Source organism: Bos grunniens, chromosome 23, assembly GCF_055505025.1.
Source record: "Bos grunniens cultivar Pamir isolate PY7600 chromosome 23, Bosgru_T2T1.0, whole genome shotgun sequence".
Classification (NCBI taxonomy): Eukaryota; Metazoa; Chordata; class Mammalia; order Artiodactyla; family Bovidae; genus Bos; species Bos grunniens.
In genome coordinates, this window is record NC_141187.1 from 34,529,684 (window position 1) to 34,546,687 (window position 17,004).

Consider the following 17,004-nt stretch of genomic DNA (forward strand, 5'->3'; position numbering starts at 1 on the left):
ACCTACCTCTTATTCAGGGACAATTCCACCAACCCCAAAGATGAAAGACTGTTGTTCCTTCCAGAGTTTTGACGATTCCTCTCAGAAAAATGGGGTGAATTGTCGAAGAGCAGCAAAGAATCCTTTAACCAAGAGAATCATCTTCAGTCTCTTAACATTCATGTACTTGGCTAAGCATCACTGACATCTGTATAGAGAGAGCCACTATGGAAAATTATACCATTAACAGGTAGTAGTAGTAATGCTTTTTAGTGATCAGCCAAAAGTTTGCCTTCAGGATAAAAGGGGAATCTTAAATGCTGAAATCCATCATATTCATCTCCACCTCCTTCTGAATCCACAGCTATAGCCTCCTTTTAGATAGAACAAAGTTTGTACGGAAATGAAAAATTCAAGTAGTCCTAGGTAGATAACTGCCTCCCAGAACATAGAATATTTAGTGATATCATGCTTTTTAATCTGCATGAAAATTCCTGTAGTTAACTGAGGTTGGTGTATTGATAACTGAAAATATTACAAGAGACTGTAGAGATAAATATCTGGAATAACTTGAGGTTTTCTCAGTGTAGGCACTGTTGACATTTGGGGATAATTCTTTGCTGTAGGGGGCTGTCCTCCGTGATGTTTAGCAGCATCCCTGGCCTCTACCCACTAGATGCTAGCAGCACCTCCCAGATGTGACATTGGAAAATGTCTCCAGATGTTGCCAGATGTCCCTTGACTATCACAATCACGCTGGATTGATTGAGAATTACTGCCTGAGAAGTATCAAGTGACTGTCAGGCTTATCTAATGAGTATGATCAATAACCACTTGCAAAGAGTATATTATTATTTAGAAGCCTAAGCGTAGAGGTATTGCAGAGAAATGTTCATTTCCATTCTTCCCATTTATGTTTTTAATTGTGGTATAATTTACATGCCAAAGATGTCACAGTTCTTATGTTCTGTTTGATAAGTTTTGACAATCATGCTTCACTCTAATTTTAAGAATAACTTGCCATTGTTTTCTGTCTTTTGTTGAGCCACATCTTTACAAAAATCATTTTTGATAAATAGTTTCACGTTCTTTTTAAAAAGAATTCTAAATCTGGATGTGTGACTATCACTGGCGACACTCTTAAAAAAGTGATAAGAGCCCAGTAAATGCAAGGTGTTCGCATCAGTGTGATACTGTACACACTCTTCCAGTGTTTGTTCCTCGTGTAAAAGACTCCTGTCCTCATTATCTAAACCTTATCTCACGCCGTCCACCAATGTTAAGTTCATTTTCATTCCATGCCGTTTGAAAAGAAAGCTCAGAGTAAAATCTGGTTTGAAATAGAAAATGGATCTGAGTGGCTGAAACAAAAATGATGGGTCTGTCTAGAAAGGATGGCACTTCTACAAGAGTCTCCTTTTGAGTTCAGAAACATAAAGTATCTTGAACTCTTAGCAATGGCCTGTGTCACTTCCTTCAAGTGGGATAAATATTGATCGTGTTCTTGTTTTGTTTTGATTCTGGCAGGTAGATGAACTCTATGAAGCTTATTGTATCCAAAGACGCCTCCAAGATGGTGCCAGTAAAATGAAGCAAGCCTTTGCAACGTCACCTGCCAGCAAAGCTGCCCGCGAGAGCCTGGCAGAGATCAACCGGAGCTACAAAGAGTACACAGAGGTATGTGCCAGCCTGCTCGGCTGCTGAACTCCACCTGGCCTGACCTGAATTGAATTGTCAGGAACCACAGGGCTGCCCAGGTGGTGCTAGTGGTAAAGAACCCACCTGCCAATGCAGGAGATGTAAGAGACACACGTTCCATCCCTGGGTTGGGAAGATCCCATGGAGGAGGGCATGGCAACCCACTCCAGTATTCTTGCCTGGAGAATCCCATGGACAGAGGAGCCTGGCCGGCTACAGTCCATAGGGTCGCAAAAAGTCGGACATGACTGAAGCGACTAAGCACACAAACATCCCGAGAACCAGGCACCCTGCAAGCTCATTCTACTCTTTAGAGAGAGAAGTTTTGCTGTTTGCATGTCTTGCATTTTCTTGAGGCCATCAGTGCAGTTTTTTAAAATGTCTCTTGGGTGGTATCATTCGTGGTATTTTGATTCAGCACCTTCTATAAACTCCAGAGCAAGTTACTTTCTTGGTCTGTGAGCTTCACCTGTCAGGCACGCCCCTCCTGGTGTCATTGTAATAGGCGTGTTCACGGGCATGCAAATCCACAGGATTTTAAATGCTATGAAGCCGTTCACAGGACAAATGTCCTACTTCTTTATGTGTACCTTCTATGCACAAGTAGATTACAAAGGCATGTTAAAAATGTCAGCAAACAAATGAGCCACAAATGTGCTGGTTCTTCTCATTGAAATGCACTTCCAGATTCTCTAGCTTTATCCCTGCAAACTGAACAGACCTTGTGGTTAAGATGGCCGCCCTGGATGTTGGGTTCACTAACCTCTCGCCTATGATTATTTTATTGCAAGAAATTTCCGTTCTATTGTAAAGGAGGGAAGAAAAAGAGTCATGAACAGAAGCACGCTTTCCTGCTTTCTGACGGTCTCTGGGGCCCAGACATACAACACAGAGAGGTCTTCGCTCCTCCAGGGGTCACCTGATAGCAGTGTCTGAGATGAAATGACTAAATTATTAAAACCTTCTCACTGTCCCATGTGTCTTTGTCCAGAGATCCAATGTCATGAATGAAGTCATCAGCCTGATGAGGGTCTATTGGACAGTTCCCGGTGTGAGCATCTGTCTCAGCCCTGGGACAGGAGGGACGTCTTAGATGACTTGCCGCAGGATCATTTCCTGTGTAACCCTCCAGCCCTGCCTCTTGTCTGAACCAACTTTGTCTTTTTTCACGGCTTAAAGCAGGGCTTCTTCACCTAAGTTCCCTTTTCGGGAGAATGCTTTTTGAATGCATGAAATAAAGCCCATAGGAATTCAAAGGAAACAAATGATATTGAAATATAGTTAATTCAGTATTGTCAGCACAGTGATCAAAATATTTTTGAAACCAAATGTGTAGTACAGTACAAGACTGCTACTTTATGAACACATCAAACTATAAGATTTAGCAACGGCTCCAATAACTATTGAAATTTCCAAGTATTGAAATGATTTCTCAAGATGCCTGCAACAATTGATGTGACATGAATGTAGACTTTTACTAGGTCCCAGTCGTACGGCTGTGGCTTGTTTTCTCCATTCATGATATACAGACATACTAGATTTCAGTTAGAGGTTAGTGGAAATAGCAACGTGACTTTTTCTTTTTTCCCCCATCCAAGTTGATGGAGCACAGGCTAAGACTCTCTGGCTTAGAAGCAGCCCTAGTTCAGGACACCTCATTTCCACACATCTCTGAAGTCAAAAGAGCAGTTGCCAGTGAGAGTGGCCATTCTCAGTACGCATGCTGAAGACAGAGCAGCAGCCTGTGCCTGTCCCAAAACTTTTGTAGGGTGTTTCAGAAACACCCACCCATGGAACCCTGCTCAGTGTTATGTGACAGCCTGGATGGGAAGGGAGTTCGGGAGACAGTGGATACTTGTATGTGTATGGCTGAATCCCTTTGCTGTCTACCTGAAACTATCACTATTATTGTTAGTTGGTTATACCCCAGTATAAAATAAAAAGCTCTAAGAAAAAAAAAAAAAGAAATAACCGCCCCTGGTCAGGTGCCAAGACACGACATCATATTGGCTCACAAATTCAAGGTTGTTGTGTAGTATAATTGCAGCAAGAGGAGAAGGAAGGCCAGGACATCGGTAGCTTCCTACCTCACCTGACATCAGGTGGATTTGTGTCTTCACATAACCACAAAAAACAGGGATTTTATCACAAAGAGGGTTTAGGAATTGATGGTTCTGGGAGCCTTTTGCAATGGCCGCAGTGTTCATCCAGGGCTGCCTAGGGGAGACAGAAGACAATTCTGACTGTGGGTGTCCTCAACTGTTAAACTAGCTGTCCCCTGCCCCCACCAAGTTTCCTAAAGACTCTGGTCACAGTACTGACATGTATGATAACATCGTTGATAGATTTCTAGAAACAGTAATCCATTCCTTCCCAGAGACACCCAGTGCTCAGAGGAAGAAAATTGGTTTACAAAACTGAGACTTTGTTTTCAAAACTTTCCAGCTGCACAGAGTTCAACCTCAGGAAGTTTTCCCCAGCTTTGCTGAGCTATTTGAGGTACTGACGTCTAAGAGTCAGAACCCCTAGCTTGCAAGTCAATCCTGAAGCCCTCTGCAAACAAAATCCAAATGGAAGCAACCCCTCAGCCAGGATGGGAGGGGAGTTTGGGGGAGAACGAATACATGTGTATGTATGGCTGAATCCCTTCACTGGCCACCTAAAACTCTCACAACATTGTTAATCGGCTGTACCCCAATACAAAATAAAAAGTTTTTAAAAAAAGATAGCATATGGAAGCAGCCCCTGTCCATGCTCATTGATCTGCCCAGACCACAGGCCCGAGCCCCCAAAATGTGATGGGGGAGGAGCCTGCAGATGCTGCCCCAGGGTGTCTGTGTGGGGCAGGGGGGCGGGGGGCGCACGCAGGAGGCTGGCACAGGGCCTTCTGCTTAGAACATCAGAGGTGACGGCTGTGTGCTGTGCTTAGCCGCTCTATCGTGTCCGAGTCTTTGCAACCCCATGGACTGTAGCCCAGCAGGCTCTTCTGTCCATGGGATTCTCCAGGCAAGAATACTCGAGTGAGTTGCCATGCTGTTCTCCCAGGGATCTTCCAACCCAGGGATCAAACCCAGGTCACCTGCATTGCAGGCAGATTCTTTACCGTCTGAGCCACTAGGGAAGCCCAAGAATACTGGAGTGGGTAGCCTATCCCTTCTCCAGCAGATCTTCCCGACCCAGGAATTGAACCGGGGTCTCCTGCATTGCAGGTGGATTCTTTACTAGCTGAGCTACCACCCGAAGCTTAAACTGGCCACTGCAGGAGGGCCTCCATGGGGGCAGCCCCTGGCCACAGCGCTTTTCTCTTGATTTCTAACTGTAGCTGCTCTGTTATTTAGGTCCTCAGACACTGAGGAAGTATGCTGGGTGGTTAGACATCTAACCACAGGCAGAGATGGTGTCGCTCCTTTGTCTCCACTGTTCCCTCAACATTAGATGAGGAGAGGACGTTTGTCAAACCCAAGAATCATTTTGGGGGCCTCCTGGCACGGCAACAGGAATCCTGCCTCACTCGCTTGGAGTACAGTTGAACTTCTCAGCTCTTTTGACTCCAAATTATTGTAAAGAAAATTTTCAAACCTACAGAAAACTAAAGACTAGTATGTCGACCGTCATTACTTTATTTAGACTTACCAGTTGCTAATGTTTTGCCATATTTGCTTTCCTTCTCTTGCATATGCTCCATTTTTTTCCCTTTTTACTAAGTCATTCGATAGTAAGTGGTAAATAATGTGACATTTCACCCCATAAATATTTTAGCACGGATGCTTTAATGAGAACCTGTGTAACACATGTTATCTTTGCATAACCACACACCATTATCACAACTAAGAATATTAATTACCAGTCACTGAATAGAATGATCTAACATCCTGTACATTTTCAGATTTCTCTTATTTGGTCCAATAATGTCTTTCATAACTCTTTTACTTTATTTACTTTCAAATCATGATGGAATCAGAGTTAACACATTACATTTGGTTGTTATGTCTCTTTAATCTCTTTTAACTAGAATTTCTATCCCATAGTACTACTGCCTTTTTATATAATCCAGGCCAGTTCTTTTAGAATCTTGCACATTCCAGATCTATCTGACTGTTTACAAGTTAACTTGGTCTCCTGTGCTCTAAATTTCCCACACACTAGAAGGCTCATTTAGGCTTAGGTAAAACATTTGGTCAAGATTGCTCCATGAGCAGGGTCATGTAACTCATTGCAAACAGGTAAATGCCTCCGGTTTGAGCAGTGGTTGTCCACCCCTGTGAGAACATGGTGTGCTTTGAGAGAAGCTTAGTTCTAACGCTGGTCCCCTGTGTTCTTTCTAGAACATGTGCGCCATTGAAGCGGAGCTGGAGAAGCAGCTGGGGGAGTTCTCCATCAAGATGAAAGGTATCCTCCCCCCTGTTTAGAGAGGCAGGCATCAGCTCTGTAGAGCTCCTCCAAGTGTCACATCACACACTCTATTGTCCTTGCAAAGATTCTAGGCCACCCTCTCTCAGCCCTCCCCACTTAATTTATTGATGCTCCAGAACCTTCATCCTGAGCCTTGCCTACACACTTTAATATTTACTATAACAAGATCTCAAACATACACAAACATGGAGAGAATATTACAAGGAACCCCCATTGACCCATCACCTCGATTTAATAATTGGCAAGGTTTTGCCGCCTTTGCTTCATCTGGTTCTTTGTCTTTGTTTTTCCTTTGATGAAATAAAACTCATATGTGGGAGTCTCCCCCTGTAGACTGCAATATGCCTCTCTTAAAGAACAGGGACATCTTGGGACCTCTCTGGTGGTCCAGTGGCTGGGACTCTGCGCTCTCAGCGCCGAGGGCCCAGGTTCAATCCCTGCTCAGGGAACTAAGATCCCACAAGCTGCGTGGTGCTGTCGGGGGAAAAACAATAGGGCATCTTACATCACCACATGCCAAGTATTATCACTTTTAATAAAATGAACATGCCTTTGTTACGAATCCATTCCACTGGCAAATGGCCCAGTCATCTTAAACATGAGTTGTATAGTTGGTTTGTTCAAATCAGGATCCATACTAGGTCCATACATTATCATTGGTCATCAAGTATCTGTTTTTAGTTTCCTTTTTATCTAAAACAGACCCCACTCTGTTTTGTTTTGTTTTTTCTTACCATTGACTTACTATGTTGAAGCCACTGTTGTACAGAATATCCCACGTTCTAGACTTGTCTTTTGGCTTCTTGGTGTCATTAAGTTTGTTCGTTTATGCTCTACTTTCCTGTAAATGACCTACCAAGTTCTTTATTTTTAAATGCTTTTTAGTGTTAACCCTCCCAGAGGACTGTGCATTTTCCCACCGCCTTTCTGGTACTGACTCCAGAAAGTTCTACCCTAGAAGCAGTGTCTATTTGCACCACTAGCATCTTCAAGACAAAAAGAAGCTCTAGTGTTAGGAAACAGAGCATCCCCCAAGTGTCAGGCTAACAGCCCAGTGCCGGCAGGGCTCTCAAACGAGCAGCCCTCCCAGCAGGTCCTTCTTCCTTCTGAGTCTGGGCCATTTGCCCACTCACCTCGGGGAAAATGTCTGGTGTGTGCGCCTTTCCTTTGCTGAGGTGTCTTAGCAGCTGCACCCCTGGGTTGCTAGTGGGGATTTAATCACCCTCTTGCCTACTTTTTGCCATCAAGGGAGTAGGAAAGGGGAGCTTTTTTAAAAAAGCGTTCAACAGGAGAGCTTCATTTTCCAATGAGTCACCTATCAGGAGAGAGATTTTTCTGTCAAGTTCGAAGCCTGGAGAGCTTCTCTGTATGAGTATACCTGCCAGTCCACACGACCTTGACCCTCAGCTGCCCACGTGGCTTTGTTCTTCTCTCCAGCAAATCCCATTGCCAGTCAGGCTGTTATTCAGTATGAAGTCTCAACACTTACTTCACTGCTGACGTGTGGCATCTGTGCTTTTTCAGATTTTTCAGTCCATCCTCTCCATTTTGAGTCCTCACCAGAGTCAGTGGTTCTAAAACCACTCGGGCCCTGCCCCCCTCTCAGCATGTCAGGGCGGGGCCCTGGAGTGTGTTTATTTTTCATCTTCAGGATGATTCTATCAGCAGCCTGCTTCTGGAAAACCACTGTCCTGGGTCAGCGTTTCACAGAGAACACTTCTCTCTCCTTCCCCCAACTCTCGAGACACTAGCCACGCAGGCTAGCACAATCTAGGGTCTCACAGCTGAGAGAAATTCCTGTCACACCCATCTTCTCACTGTTAACACAGGCAGTACCATATATCCCCTGTTTCTGACACTGTTATCAAATGCACCAATTTGATGGTGGGATGGTAATTTCCCCATTTCTGCCATGGGGAACAGGGTTAAGTGACTTGTCCCCAGAGTCACACAGTACTTTTTTTTTTTTTTTTTGCTGCAGTGCACTCCTGGGTTGGCATGTGGGATCTTAGTTCCCCAGCTAGGGATCAAACTCACGCTCCCTGGAACAGAAGCGCAAAGTCTTAACCACTGAACCATCAGGGAAGCCCTGGAGGTGGGACGTTCTAACAAAGTTGAGCAGATAGGATAAAAGATTGCTCAAAGAATGTTCTTTTCTCTATGGGATGGTCATCCTCCACCCAGCACACAGGCATCCCAGGAGAGGTGTGGGAGAAAGGGGATCCCACCCACCAGATCTGGACCTCAGGCCTGGTGGTCAAGTGAGGACGCTGTGGGGACCCTGCCATCCACTGGGGAACTGGCTGCCCAGCTGAAGAACAAATCTGCGTTATGACGAGTTATCGTGATGGACGGACTGAACTTTCTGCTGGCTCCTGCTCTTCCATCGCTATCCTTGACTTTGTTCTCTCCACCTACCCAATGAGCTTCCCTGGCTTCTATCTGGGTTCAGGGATCAGTCAAACCTGCAAGCTCACTTCCGCTTTCCTAATCTAACATGAAAACGTGAACTATTTCTATGAAGCCTTTCAAGGGCAATATCCCCATGAAAATCTTCCTTTTTCTCTTGATAAAAGGAAGCCAGTCACTTGCGCTGCCAAGAAATCTTGCATCTTTGCATTTAGCTACTTTATCTGTTATTAATTCTAGTAAGAAAAAATTACCGCTCCCAACATACATAGTGACATAAACTGAGAATATTTCATAACATTCTCAGACCTGCTAACTCAACTTCTTCCTGCCACACCCTTCCCCACTTCCCTTTTCACCCCACCCCAACACACAATAACAAAATCATCCTGTGGGGCTTTTGGCGGGGGTGGGGTAGGTGCTGGTGGTAAAAGCAATTGATCAAATGCTCGCTGAGCTCCTGCTGTTGGCCAGCTGCATCCTGGTAAACGGTCCCTGGCCTTGACCTCCACACAGTCTACTGGAGAAAATGGATGCATGAGCCAGTCCAGTCTAATTCAGTGGAATAAACAACCTGCCTAACCAATAATATGGCCAATTGCTTAGAAGGCTGGGGGGAGGGGTGAGAAGGGGGACAGAAGCAGGGAAGAGAAAGGCTTCCCGGACGTAACTTTTGGTTAGAATGAGAGGACCTTGGGCTTCCCAGGTGGCACTAGTGGTAAAGAACCTGCCTTCCGATGCCGGGAGGCATGAGAGACTCAGGTTTGATTCCTCAGTCAGGAAGATTTCCCTGGAGGAGGGTATGGCAACCCACTTCAGTATTCTTGCCTGGAGAATCCTATAGACAGAGGAGTCTGGCGGGTGACGGTCCATAGAGTCACACAGAGTTGGGGATATGGCTGAGCAACTGAGCAAGCAGGAGAGGACCTTGGGAGGAGAGTTGTGGGGATCCTTGGTCCAGTACCAGGCTAAAGAGGAGGGTGCAGAGCCATCCGCCAATGTGCACATGAAAAGATCTGGTCCTTTACCGAAATCAACTTCTTCTCCCAGTTATTACCTACTTCAAATTAAGTTCCAAGCAGTGTGTATGTCAAAAAGTCTGTCCTGGCCCTTGCAGCTTTCAGGGCAGGCCCAGCCCAGGAGAGGGGACATCTATAAGGGAGCCAGTAAATCTGCATTATTTATGTCTCAGCATAAATCCGTCAGGCCTGTAATGGGAGCTCCCAGCTATTCAGCTATTTGGCTGTTTTCCTTGGAGTAGAAAGTGTGACTTCCTTAGCTTCAGAACGGCTCCCCCCCAGTGCTAAATTTTGTTAAAATTGTCATGGATTTCCAACCAGCCTTTTCTCTGTGTACGTGCTGCCAGCCAACATGTGTGATCCTTTTTATCTTTGGAAAAGAAGATCCTTGTAGATCCTTGTAGAACTAGAAAAAAAAGGGATGCGTTCTTCTGGCAGAATGGCCCTTGAGCAAAGGAAAAGCAGGATGGGCAACTGCTCACTGTAGTATCTGGGGCTTCTGAAGGAGGTTGTGGGAGAACTGTTTCATCAGTCAGTCGAGTTTACAGTAAAGCATCCGCAAGAGGCAGGAAGACGCACCATGGAAATAAAAGGCCCCTCAGCCCCCCACCTCCCATGTCCTTCCCTGGTGCTGACCCCTGTGGTGGGTTTTGGAGTGGTCATCGTGAAAGCTCTGTAGACAGTGCCACGTTCGTCCCCAAACCACTGAGGAACACGAAGCTTTCCCCAGCTGAAAGTCCAAACAGGCCTCAGACCAGAGTCTGAAAGGAACCTGGCCAGGTTGAAAGGATTCTTGCTAGGCAGTAAATGCAGCTGTTTCAGTTATGCCATCAGTACCGTCAGTACCGTCAGTACCGTAATGGCTTACATAAGCAGATAGGACTTGAAGGAGCATAGCATAATCCCAGGCCTGTTTTTACCTACCTACTGCCACGTGCCACAATGTGGTGATAATCACAGTATCAGTGTGATGCAACTACAAGCAATTCCAAAAAAATTTTGCTTTAATAACATGAGCTGAGAAGCTCAAAAACATCTGTACCAAGTAGCTTTCTCCCATTTGGATAAGTTCTTCCAATACAAAATTTCTGGTGATTTTGAAAAGGAGAAAAAAAAAAACCTTCAAAGGATTTTCACCTTTACTGTCCTTTATCCAGCAAGGATATCAGATCAGTTGTTTAGGTTTTTGTTTTGTTTTGTTTTGTTTTGTTTTTTAACCAGGCCTCCACTGTAATTGCACAGGTAAGTAAACAGGCAGTTGATGAATTCTGAATAGTCTGTAGAGGTTTTTAGAGAGTGCTTAGGATTTTATTGAAGTCGGCATATCCAGCCAATTTGGATTTATAAAAACAAGTTGATTGTGCTTTGCTTCAGAAGCACTAAAAATAAAAGACTAATCCTCCAGAAAACTATTAGTGAAAATTGGCTTCTTTAATTCTGCTCTTATTTCAGTAAATCTTTTTAAGAGGCTTGTTAATGTTCTACTGGTTAGTAGAAACGGGTCCTCAATGGAGTGATTCTGTGGATGGAGAGGTGTGAGGAAATGATAAGTTGCTGCCATCTACTGACAGAGAGTGGTAACAGCAGGTGCTTTTTGAGGCCTCCATGGACCTTCTCTATCTATCTCAACCCTGATATCACCCATGGAACTGGTGGAAAGCACATTCATCTATCTCACAGTCTCACGACTTAACGCGGCTCTTCATAGAAGAGACAGCCTTATCTGCCTGGCGAGCACCTCTCCCATCATCCCAGCAAGGAATGTCCTCTCTCACTGAGATAGATTGAATTCCCAACAATAGCTGTGCCCACAGAGGGTCCCCAGAAGATATTACATGAGTTTTCACAAAGGCCTGACACTTTGAGTTTTATAAATGTGCCAGTGAAGGTTTGTAAAGAAGAGAAATTGACTCTGTGTCTCTGATCCAAACTGCTTGCTTACAGGTCTTGCTGGCTTTGCTCGTCTCTGTCCTGGAGATCAATATGAAGTAAGTATGGTGTCAGACTGGGTGTTGGACTTGAGAGACAAGAGTCAGTTGTCATTATTTTGCCTCTTTAATTGTCTTTTTATTTGTATTTTTTTTTTAATTTTGAAAAATAAATTTGGGCCCATAAGAAAGTTTAGAGATTAGTATAAGACCTCTCATATATGGGTCATCTAGACACTGATTTTTAATATTATGCCACATTTGCTTTATTATGATTAATATTGCTGTTGTTATTTGTCTGAACCATTGTAGATCAATGCACAGATATCATGACCCTTCACCCGTAAATTATTTTCCTGAATATAGGAAGACATTCTCTCATATAAATGTTGTCCAGTTCTTGACATGAGCAGACTTAGCATTGATCCCTTAGCTCGTGTCGTTAGATATGAGATCTACAGTCATGTTTTTCCATGTCCCAATATTGTACTCGATAGCAGCTTTTTTCCTGACCTAAGATCTAATCCAGGATTATGACTTCTTGTAAGTATCAGGAGTGAAGAATAGTGAAATCTAGATCTTTCTTTATAAAAAGTATACTCCATAAAGTAAAAAACGCTTTTTATCTTTTTCCTTTTCAAAAGGGAACCTCCATAATTATTTCATCTAACCGTCACCTCCAGAACCTTCTCTAATCGTTCATCTTGGTGGGAGGTTGGGGGAATGTATCTTCCTCTAACCAGTAAAGCTGTCTGACCAAGGGGAGTCTGCACACCCTCTCCCCAGAGTGTGTCAGGTTTCAAAATCCTTGTCCAGCTCCATCTCCCTTTCCCAGAAGGAGGATGTCTTATTTCTTGCTTCTGGCCGCTGAGTAGATTTTAGCTGTTGGCTCCTTGTCTCTCTGAAGGGGCTGGGGAGTGTGCAGAATTAATCCAGTCGTTGTTCTACTGAAGCAGAACTAAGGAGAGAAAGAGCTTGTTGACCTGAGTGAGCTGAAGGGCTTGATACAATAACCTTTAAGCCCTCCGCACCCGGTCCTAGAGAAGCAGAACTTACTCCCTTTTGAAAGTCTTTCCCCACGGTTCCTCTGCTCCACCCACTCCCACCCCGAGAATTTGGAAGAAGGGACAGTCAGGACAGGGCGTGAGGATGCTGGAGAGGGGAGGAGCAGTTTTTACCTGCCTTTCCCATCCTGATGTTTGGAGGGGAGGAGGGTGAGGGCAGTGGAACCTGAGGACCCTTTGGCGTCTTCTCCCCAGATTTTCATGAAGTATGGCCGACAGAGGTGGAAACTGAAAGGCAGGATAGAAGTCAACGGCAAACAGAGCTGGGACGGAGAAGAAATGGTGTTCCTGCCGCTGATAGTCGGGTTCATTTCCATCAAGGTACGGGATCAGCACTGCTGCGTGTCGTCTTTGCTGCTGCCGCAGCTGAATGGTCTGTCCCCGAGACCTCTGCCCGCTGCCCCTCCACCCCCCAGACCGCTGTCTGTGCTACAAGCACATCCCCGGACCCACCCTCGTGTCAGAGCGGGCAGTGTAAATGTGAGACAGGCTTGGGAAACACCCACCCCCAGCTTCAGATATGATTCTGAAATGCCTGCGCCGGCCAAGAAAAACAAAGGAGAGGGGTGCCTTCGTCCAGTGCTGTCCTGTAAGGCCTTTCTCCCTTCCCTCTCTCACCAGGTCACAGAACTCAAAGGGCTGGCGACTCACCTCCTGGTCGGCAGCGTGACCTGTGAGACCAAAGAGCTGTTTGCAGCCCGACCTCAGGTGGTGGCTGTGGACATCAATGACCTTGGCACCATCAAACTCAACCTGGAAATCACCTGGTAGTAAGTTGCCCTTTTTTATATCATCGCAATAAAAATATGTGTCACAGGCTCGTGCTGTTCCCAGGGTGGCGCGTGGACCATCAGAATCACCAAGGAGCTTGGCCTGAACGCTGACTCTCAGGCCCCACCCCAGGGCCCAGGAATCTCTTTAACAGGTTGCTCTGTGTTCACACATGTTAATATCACATCACTACTCTCCTCTTTGACTTTCTGTTTTTAAACATTTTATCCTGCCTCCATCCCTCCTTCTCAATCCTTGAACGTATATAAAGAAATGTATCTCTCAAGTCAACTGATGTGAAGGAAAGAAACGGTTCAGTATGAGACAGTATGTCTGCAGAAAGATCCTGAGGCTTGATGTGGTGTCTTAATTGCTTAACCCTCTTTATCTCAGACATCATACAGTACTTTGGAAAGCTTTGGATATCCTTGGTCTCTCCACACTCTAAATGCTGAAATAGAATATTTCCAAAGGGCAAGAGAAATCTTTTGTCAAAGTAAGGAACTTAAAAGTGGTTTTCTGCTAAGAGGGGTTGGGGGGTGGCAGGGAGGCTCGAGAGAGGGGCCATATGTATACTTATGGCTGATACATGTTGTTGTATGGCTGAAACCAACACAACATTGTAAAGCAATTATCCTCCAGATAAAAAGTGGTTTTCTGAAGTCATCCCATGGGAAAGGTCTTGCTAAGTTATGAAACACTGGCTGCTCACAATAGTTGATCTTACACCCCTGTTACCAAGTAATGAGGGCCTGTCGAATATTAACGTCCGGGCCCCTTTACGATACAGAGGGTCAGACACGGAAGCAGCAAAGACGTGTAACCTTGTCACTGAAACAGTGTCCACATGATTTGCCTAGCCTGTCTCTCCTCGTCATTGGTAACGACTGACATCTCAAATGCAGGCTCCTGCTGGATGAGCCCATGGCGGGATGACTAATGGCACCATTGTGAACAGACTGTTGTCCTCTCAGCCACGCAGCAGGCGCTGGGTGAACTGAAACGAACAGGAGTGTTTTCCTCAGAACCAAACAATAATCTAGTACTCTCCTGTATCATTAAAGCATCTGTCCTTGCAAAACTCCAGGAATTTTTACAGACTTCTTCAACATCTTGTGTTATGCTAAGTCACTTCATTCGTGTCCAACTCTTTGGGACTCTGTGGACTGTAACCTTCCAGGCTCCTCTATCCCTGGGATTCTCCAGGCAGGAATACTGGAGTGGGTTGACGTGCCCTCCTCCAGGGGATCTTCCTGACCTAGAGATCAAACCCACATCTCCTGTGGCTCCTGCATCACAGGCAGATTCTTTATGTTTATGTCTCTAATATGAATGAAGAAGCAGATTTAACTGGTATCCAGGTGTGCACATAAATTTTGCTTAAAGCTGTGATGGTAATCTGTGGTCCCTTGGGTGAGTCTAGACTTCTTTTTCTGCTCCACTTTTTTTAAATCATGGTTTTTTTGGTAACAGACCAATTTGGCCAAAACCAGCCCAGCTCTCCAGCTTCCCTGGTGGCTCAGTGGTAAAGAATCTGCCTGCCAACACAGGAGACACGGGTTCTATCCCTGGGTTGGGATAATTCCTGGAGAAGGGAAAGGCAGCCTACTTCAGTATTCTTGCCTGGACAGAGGAGCCTCGCCGGCTACAGTCCAAGGGGTCACAGAGTCAGACATGACTTAGTGACTGAACAAGCAACAAGCCCAGTTCCCACTGGCTGAGTTTACATTAGTATAATGAGGTGCTTCCTTGGCCTGAGGTCCGGTGATGATGGGTGATTTTAACAAGCATGTTCATGGGGTCCTGTTGTTTTGCAGTCCGTTTGACGTGGAGGACATGACCCCATCCTCAGGCGCTGGGAACAAGGTGGCCGCCCTCCAGAGAAGAATGTCCATGTACAGCCAGGGTACCCCGGAAACGCCCACCTTCAAAGATCACTCCTTCTTCGTAAGTCCTGTGTGCTTTCTGGAAGACAGATGATGAACATGAGGCAGTGCTTGGAGCCAGCCTCTGAAATGCTTAACGTACAGTGTTAGGGAGTCTCTATAATTCCTAATGCAGTCATCCCTCTGTATCCTCGGGGGTTCATTCTGGGAACTCCCCTTTGATAGCAAAATCTGAGGATGCTCCAATCAGTCCTTGATATGAAATGGCAGTGTTTGCACATAACCTTCACATCCTCCCGTATACGCTAGATCATCTCTAGATTACCTGTGATACTTAATGTAATGCAAATGACACATAAATAGTTGTGAATACAGTGTAAATGCTATGTAAATAGTTGCCAGCAAATTGGCAAATTGAAGTTTTTCTTTTTGGAACTTTCGGGAATTTCTTTTCCATGGATGCATAACCCTCGGATACAGAGGGGAGGGCCGACTGTGATGTCATCTTCAAGTTCACCCTAAGCCAGGGGTGACTAAGGGAAGCACATGCCTAGATGCCTGTGGCCACCGGCACCCAGGTGGTCAACCCGCTCTGTCCCTGCTCTGCTCCCCACCCCCACTTACCTGTTACTTTGATCAACGCATGTCAGCTTTTCCATCCATTCTCTGAGATCAGCCTCTTAAAGACGTAGATGTAAATAAGGGCCCCTTGTTTTAATCAGAAACGCTTGCTTAAGAGCTGACAGAAACATAGTAACCTGCTACTTTCCACTAACTCCCCATCTTGCTTTGACTTCTGAAGAGATGGTTGCATCCTTCACCAGACAAGCCAAGGCTGTCTGTCTTGAGTGCCTTGCAAGACTCTTTCTTTGCCAAGCTGCACCGCAGCCGCTCTTTCAGTGACCTGCCCTCCCTCAGGCTGAGACCCAAGGCCGTGCTAGAGTTTTATGTGAGTGTGGGTGGCCCGCTGGGGTGTGACGTGCTTGCCTTTGGGGGCTGGTGGCATGTATGCTTTGGCATGCCTCTTGTTTTATCTTCGCTCTCATGCTCACTGGCTAACGGTTACAGGTCTCCTGACCCCAGGGTGGGAAGTTTGGGCTTGCATGCACCTTTGTGAGAAAGGCCATCTGTCCTTCCCTTCCCATGATCTCTACTTTTGTGCTGTGAATTTTCTCCACTGTGGCAAAGATATCCATGGTAACAAGATTGTCATTTTAAAAAACACAGTTACACATGAAGTCAAAGAAGGTTCTCGTTCACAAGTTAAGCTAATGTATCACTAATATCAATCTTTACAGTTGTAGCCTTCAAAAACTGGCATTTGAGGAAGTCAGAAAGATTTAAACCAGTTTTCCTAGAGCTCTTTTATTGAAAGAGGTTCTTAGCCTTGGTGCGTTTTATACAGTCATAGTAAAAGAGACTCTAATTTTCAAAGATGTAATAAGTTGCCTACATGATATGTGTTGCCCTTTATGTTGCAGGAGAATATACATACACATATGTACATACATCCATGGAATGTTCTGCCCTTTACAGACATATAAAGTAATCTTTGAATGTCCAGAGAGGAAAGGGTTAAAAGTCTTCTGGTTAATAATAATAATAATAATAATAATAACCTCTTATTCAATGAATTCAAAAAAAACACACAGGTAAAATGGATGAGGCTAAACTCCAATAAAATTTAAAGCAGACACCAGCTGATAGAGTAACTACCAACCCCAAGTGTATATTCATGCTCATACAGTGCAAGTCAGAGGGCTGGGGAGTTGGCAGTGATTTTAGTCACATCATTTAAACAAGAGCAAGATTAGAAAAAATAATGTGATGGCTTCCT

General features: G+C 45.0%; 1 protein-coding gene and 1 long non-coding RNA gene across 11 annotated transcripts in view; one reads left to right on the forward strand and one right to left on the reverse strand.

The window, feature by feature from the left end:
- Window positions 1-17,004, forward strand: part of RIPOR2 (RHO family interacting cell polarization regulator 2) — a 212,199-nt gene that overhangs the window by 170,838 nt on the left and 24,357 nt on the right. For all 10 annotated transcript variants that reach the window (XM_086370007.1, XM_086370013.1, XM_086370008.1 and 7 more), the window contains 6 exons: window positions 1,507-1,656; window positions 6,003-6,066; window positions 11,463-11,506; window positions 12,706-12,831; window positions 13,132-13,280; window positions 15,099-15,228. In XM_086370007.1, coding sequence (XP_086226133.1) covers window positions 1,507-1,656; window positions 6,003-6,066; window positions 11,463-11,506; window positions 12,706-12,831; window positions 13,132-13,280; window positions 15,099-15,228 — 663 coding nt within the window. The remainder of the gene's footprint in view (window positions 1-1,506; window positions 1,657-6,002; window positions 6,067-11,462; window positions 11,507-12,705; window positions 12,832-13,131; window positions 13,281-15,098; window positions 15,229-17,004) is intronic.
- On the reverse strand, window positions 12,066-12,748 carry LOC147347592 (uncharacterized). Its single transcript, XR_015152327.1, has 2 exons — window positions 12,625-12,748; window positions 12,066-12,404 (listed from the first exon to the last, which is right to left on the reverse strand). It is a non-coding gene; the product is annotated as an uncharacterized LOC147347592 (long non-coding RNA).